This window comes from Phaethon lepturus, unplaced genomic scaffold (assembly GCF_000687285.1).
Source record: "Phaethon lepturus isolate BGI_N335 unplaced genomic scaffold, ASM68728v1 scaffold11336, whole genome shotgun sequence".
NCBI lineage: Eukaryota > Metazoa > Chordata > Aves > Phaethontiformes > Phaethontidae > Phaethon > Phaethon lepturus.
In genome coordinates this window covers 36,308-43,204 of record NW_010544124.1, presented here as the reverse complement: position 1 = coordinate 43,204, position 6,897 = coordinate 36,308, and the positions used below count along the sequence as shown (strand labels likewise).

The following is a 6,897-nucleotide window of genomic DNA, read 5'->3' as shown; positions in this document are numbered from 1 at the left end:
TGCATCTTTGATAACATTCTTTTTCCTTCTTAGGATGGATACCCTAAAATGTATCACGACAAAATTTTGTTTTAATGTTCCTTGTAAATAAGTGGAGGGAAAACTTTAAAGATATTATGTGTTTTATTTATTTAGGTTAAATTGAACTTTTTGAGTGTAGTGTATTTTTCCCTGTGCTGTAACCAGGCCTTAAAAATGAGTGTTTTTTCATGCCTTATCTTTTTTTGTCCATTCTTCCTGAATTTCTCTTAAACTGCCGGCAGTCTGTGTAGTTGGGTTTCTATTTATTAATTTTTAAAAACAGTAATATTACCCGGACTATTGTCTGGTATGCATATCTCTTAAAAGAAACAAATAAATAGAAATGTTTTTTGTCCTGATAAGTCTTGTGCAGGAAAACGCGGATGGATGATGAATCACTTCGTGGTTCTGGCAGTACTGCTGCTCCTGAGGACTTGCCACATTACATACTCACAACAAGGTAAATGTCTGAACATTTGCTTTTCTATGTGGAAGGAATCTACAGCAACTAAGGCTTTGGACCTGCTCATTTGTAAGTCTCCTGTGATTAAGCAACATGTTACATGCTTAATCAAATTCCTCTCTTTGGTAGGATGATGAAGCAACTTGTATAATTACCTTTTGTAACCCCATCATGTAAAAGAGCCTGTTGAATCAATAACTTGCAATGATGTGAAGCCAGACTGTATTTACCTGCTCTCCTCTGTCTCATGTGTTTTTGATCTGTACTCTGTCATCTTCAAAAAATTTATTTGCTTTTTGACAACTTTTGTGCTTTTCTACCCCTTCCCCTCACTTTCTCTTTTTTATTTGTCTCATCTATGAAAACTTTAGCACTTCTGTTGGCTCTTTTCTGATTGTGCCACAAGGTTCCAGGACTGGATTTTTATTTCTTACACTTCACATAAGTATCCAATACAAATAAAAAAGCAAATATGCATATTTGGAGGGAACAAAGTAGAATATAAGGATAACTTCCCCGAAGGCTGTGTATTTTTAGCTAAAAGTACTGCGTGCACACTTGCTGCTGGCAATAGCATTGGGCATAACTCCATTAAAAGAAAAAAAAAGGAATTAATATTTTTAGTTGAATTTTCTGTGACCACCATTAAGAAGGTAGAACTAAACAGACTATAGTTTATAGTTATAGTTAGAACTATAGTCTATATTATAGAAGTTGTACTGCCTTAATTAAGTTAGTGAAGGAGGGAGAGGGGCAGTTTTTTTGCATAAATGTACTTCTTGTCATACTGAAGGGGGTAATATATCTATTTCAGACTTTTTTGCCTCTCTTCAACCTTGAAATTCATGTGTTCACACTTCATTCACCCGAGGTGCCAATTCCTCAGTTTTGAGAGTCTATTACCAATGCCCCTAGAGTGGCAAAACTGTAATGCAGGCAAGTCCAAACAGTTACTGCATTACAGTAACTTGGTCACTTGTTTTCACATGCCGTTGTTCAGGAATAAAATTAGTCTCCATTGTTAATGAAGTCTCAAGTGACTATATAATTCATATAGTCGCAAGTTAAAACACGTCTTAAGATGCCTTGATTATCTAACTTTGCTAGGAGGGGATGATTGTGAATGCTACAAATATTTCTATGTGTGTAAATTATACTACAAAAAGAGACAGATGTAGAGAAGAAAGGCAAGCTCATCATCAATGCAATAGGTATAGTAGTGACACTTTCAATTAGAATTGGCTAGAGAAGGAGCAGAAAAGACGATAAGGAAATTCAGAAGATATGCAGGGGTTTCTTTTAATGGCACACCCTGAAAAAGGAATGAGTTCCTGCCAACTGGTTGGCTTTTCTTTCAGGAATATTTGTTTCCTTTCCCTGAGAGTTTTACTTTTCACCCGTGAGTTTCAGTGAGAGACTAGCTGGGTCCCTTCTTTTAGGTTTGTTTATTTGTGCTGAGCCCATCTGTTTCCCCCAGTAGCTTTAGCACTTCGGAAGGAAAACACAAGAATGGCAAGGGTGCAGAGCTTTAGATCAACCTCCCATTTGCATATGTGAAATGAGATGCCCTTAGAAGCATCCTCTCAGATAACAGGACGATGAACATACAGGTAATGTTGACCAAAAAATGAGCAGCTCAGATTACGTACTGGCGAGGAACAACATTACAGTCAATTCCTTAGCATAAGTGCGATTTTAACAGCCTTGTTACCTTGTTTTGATTGTGAAAGTCTGTAGAATGTGCGGCGATGCAGCGTGTCTTGTCTAGCCTTCCCAAAAGAACATAAGATACTCTGCTTCCACAGTTAATTTTATGGCTCACTTTGTTGCTTTCGTTGTTCTGGCTCCTTGCCTGGTCAGCCTTTGGCAGTGAAGCTAACAATATTTCTGTTTTCCAGTAAAACCTAAAATTGCTGCTCCCTTGTCATTTGGGCAAGTGAAATTTATCCCCAGGCCTCCTACTTTATTTTTGCAATTCCAGACACCTACTAGTTGTCATAGGTGCTGGGTTTCCTTATTGTACTATAAAACTGATGGCCATTATTTTTCAAAAGCAACTGTTAAGAAGCAGATATGCTTTTTAAAGACCATTCTATAACCATAGCCGAACTGTTTCTGCACTTGAAACATTACTTGAAACATACAGAACACGCTAATGCTGTCAAATTCTGCTTTCATGTAATTTACACACGTTCATATTTTCCCAGTAATTCTACACTAAGGCTGCAGTGAGAATTGATAGAAGAGGAAGGTACATGTGCACATATGTGTGTGTACACGACTTCTTCAAAAACTTTTTTAGGATATCACAATGTATCCTAGATCCTGTTTCTGAGACCAAATGTTTGAACAATGAAACCTTGATTTCTCCCTCCAAGCATATCTAAAGAAGCCTATGGCAGTAGTTTCATCGAGATTGAAAGCATATGATTTTCATTTTGCTTTGACTTCCAGTACCTTTCAAAATGGAATGGATTAAAAATATACCAACAGAGTTTATAGATGATTTGCGAAAAGAGAAACAATCCCGTCTTTCAGCAGTTTTTTATAAGTTGTTACTGATGGTACTATATATGCTTTCCCCCATTTATTCTTTAATTATAGGCTGGACTTGTATAAACAACTAAGCTGTGTCAGCGTCTGTATTCTCATAATTAATAAATATGCTTATAAAGTATTATTTCCTTCTTTTGACTGATCAGGGATTGTTATAAAAGCTGCTTCTCTTGAGCCTTTCATTTCCTACAGTTAATGTAAAGATCCATATATAGGGAAACTGCTGCAGAGAAGTTAGTACAGAGCAGGATAAATTGCAAAATGGTTTCGATATCTGATTGCTGCCAGGAGCATCTATGAAAATGTAGATTCACAAACTAAATTTCCTGAATGCTTGCATTTCTGCCGGTAATATTCTGTAAAAGTGTCAGATAATCATTGGGTCAGTGGGTGAAGCACATTGGGAGAAATGAATGAAGGTGGCAGTTTTGGGAGAAGGAGCTGTCGAGGTCTCTCAATCCAGCATGTTCCTGAGGGCTGTGGCTATAGTGGGGCAGGGATGCCCAGATTAGTATTGTTTTATTAAAACACACAGTTATTTCTGTGATTTATTTTCTGTGTCCTGGTCACTATAAGCATTCTGACCTTGTTGTTTGTAACAAGCAGAAGCATCTTGGAAAGCAATTGTGGCAAAAGAAAAAGCCTAGTTACTTGGCCATTTCAGTTCCCTTCATTAACAAACAGATCAAGTTTAGGAAGCTTTTCTGTTGTTCGTTTATTTTTCAGGAAGAAGAGAAGATACAGATCAGCAAGCACCATATTTCATCTCTTCCAAGAGTTAGGGTTTTTTGGGAGGGGTGACAGAGCAGACATCTAAAAAGAGGGACCATTCGTAAGGTGGTCGGTAGTTTTCAGCAGACTAGTCTTCTTAAGGGGCCTTTCCTCACACCGAAAGGGACTTCAGTCTGACATTTAAACTTTATTTTATTCTAGGATTCAACTCCAGACCCACAAAAGAATGGAGATGCCATTATAACTAGCTGTCTAATTCCAGTAGAATCCATAGTCCTGACAAAAGTACCTAAGATCTGTGTAGAACAACCATGAATGTGCCTAATACTGGACTATCATCTGAGCTACCTAGCAGAGGGAAACTCTTAACCTACCCTGTTCAAATACTGTTCCCAGAGAGCAAAATTGAGCCTAGATTTTCTGCCCTAGTGACGAGGGTTGGGATTTCTTGGGGTTCAGTCCCTGTTAATACATTACCTTGTTCCTCTGTGTAAGACTATAAAGGGATGGATCAATATTCCCATAGAGTAGCTAGTAAATTGAGGGCATAAATAAATTAAATAGCATACTCAATATCATGGAGGGGGGGGATATTGAGTAGATTCAGGAATCTCATTCTAGCCTGCTGATGCCTTAAGATGAAAGATTATCTTTGTTTTTGATATCAACAGCATGGGTCGTGATCACTTTTTTTTTTCCCCCTTCAGAACTCTATGGTGTGGAACCCATTTTACCTCTAACCACTGTTGTTTCAAATATTCTTTGTAACTTAGCTAAACATTAATAATTTGTTCTCCTAGAATCCATTGTGTTTCCAGTAACACACCTTAACATTTCCAAGGATTTGGCTCTTCAGCGGCTGTTGGTGGAATGGGATGTTGGCAAGTCAGCATATGATACTGAACTGGCGATGTCTTTTGAAATACAAGTCAGTCGAACAGATCAAACTACTACTGTGTGGACAGTAAGTGTATTTTCAAAAAGATATATTAGATATTTACAATATAAAGGAAGCTAAAGGAAAACCAAATGTTCAGATGCATATGCAGGTAGCTTTGCTGTATAGGGTTAAGATTTACAACATAGTATTTGCAAAACCATACTAGAAATACCTCCATATTTCACTGGGTGCTAGACCTGGTCTAAAGTTGTGCCCAGTTTTTGTGTAAAAGAAATATTGGCTTAGTTGAAGAAGTCATTTCCACCTGTGCAGAATGTAGATATGCCTTGCATACACTTACTGAGGGATTGTGGTGGGCAGACTTAGAAGATCTGATTTTGAAGGCCTCTGTTTCCCTTTCAAGGTGCTGGTCCCCTAAGCAGCCTCCAAGAACAATCCATTGCTCCTAAAGGCCATATTTTTTGCAGCATGATTAGTACCCTTCAGTGGGTACTAGCTGAGCGTGAGTTATGTTGCTGCAGTTCCTCTCACTTTATGAACCAAAGGATAAGTCTTAGTGTGAGCAAAGCCTTTTAAGCCCTGTGATTGGCCCTGTTAGCAGTTAAGGAAGAAGTAGTGATGTCTCTTTTGCAAAGTCCCTATCCTGTTAGTTTTCCTTAACACATAAATCAGCCACGTTTTCTGAGGACCACCCAAATCATAGGCTTAGGCCTCCTCCCAATGCTTTCCTCAGTTTGTGACTTCAGTGTGAGAACTTTTGCCTCCGAAGAATATTTCCTCTCCTTTGGATGTGACAAAATCTTTTGGGAACTAAATGCATATTTTAGGGATAATATAACCTATTATGAGTCATCTCCAGATTGAACTATGGAAGAATATGAAATGCACATGTTAAAACTTAGTAAAACTGGAAAGCTGCTCTAGCCCATTTAAGGCTGCTGTTTGTGAGAAAGCACATAAAATAGAGAAGGGCTTATTTTTCTGAAATCAGAAGTAAATAAAATAGGATGGGCACTACTAAGAATCACAACTTGCTCTGATCAGCCTAGTTGGTAGTATTTTGTCTCTTGAGTTTGAAGAAGCACATCTTCACTGCAGATGAGCTCTGTGCAGCTCAGAAGATTTTGACCACTTGGATACATCGGTAGGATTTTTAACACCCCATGAGTAGATCTAACCCTGCAGTCAGAAACTGGGGCCATATAACTACAAAAATTTAAGTGGTTTTTTGGAGTATCCTTCCAACAAACTCTTACTAACTTGCTGGAAGAAAGAAAGAGTTTTTCGAATCCAAGGATGTAGTCTGTTCTGTTACTCATTATAAACATGACCAGAAAAATGGGGTATTTTGGATGTCACTACTGCACAGGAACGTATTTGCTTCTGTGTTTTTCTGAAGAATGTGTACCGATAAAGAGGCTCTGTGAGTCTGCTCATAACAAAGCCTGGGCAGTCTATATAACTTCCAAAGCAGTGGGTACACTCCTCAGTGCTATAACTGAGAAATTAAACTGTAAACCGATTGCAGAGTTTTTCTCAGAGTGATGGGATTATGAAAGTGCAGGTGTTGCTGATGGAAGACAGTAATGGAGAGCAATTTTTGAGCTGTCAGTGTGAGCTGGGGCTCTGGTACAGCTCGTCATGGCAGCTGGTAGGGTTCCTTTAAGAAGCACTGAAAGACATGTTCTGTTCTGCAATGTATGCATAATTACAAGTAATTAATAGAACTTTTTGACTTACGGGGTGTCATGCTGGTGCTTGGGGTACATTTTGTTCTGTCAGTCTGTGTGACTACACGGTTCCCTAGTTAGTTTGAGTTGCTGTGCCGTGTGTTGGTGGAGCTTATTTAGGGCCCAGGTGGGTCTTAGTAGTACATGCTGAGATAGATCTGTAGGACATCTTCTCTTAGAGAGCAGCAGAACATTTTCTATTTTTTGCTGTTTGTCTGGATTTATAAAATTCAATAGAAAAATGTTTGCCAAATTACAGAGCAGTTAGCTCTCATGATTTTTGAATTCCTTTTATATTTTAGGCTATCCTTCTGTTACCTTGATGGAGCTCTAATGTTTTGGACTTTTTTTTTTTCATGTTTCTTGCATGTGCATATTAAAGCGGTCAAGCATTTTGGGGAAATCAGCAGATATTTTCCTAATCTGCCTGTCACTGATGTTACTGTCCTCAGATGCTGTGCCTCAGAACTACAACGAGATACCAGCTGCATAAA

At 38.4% G+C, this 6,897-nt stretch overlaps 1 protein-coding gene across 1 annotated transcript in view; it reads left to right on the top strand.

Annotated features, from left to right (window-relative positions):
- Positions 1-408: 408 nt before the first annotated feature.
- LOC104621941 (oncostatin-M-specific receptor subunit beta-like) overlaps positions 409-6,897 on the top strand; it is a 24,039-nt gene continuing 17,550 nt past the window's right edge. Inside the window, exons 1-2 of the mRNA XM_010288575.1 lie at positions 409-481; positions 4,573-4,736. Of these exons, the coding sequence (XP_010286877.1) occupies positions 409-481; positions 4,573-4,736 (237 nt within the window). The remainder of the gene's footprint in view (positions 482-4,572; positions 4,737-6,897) is intronic.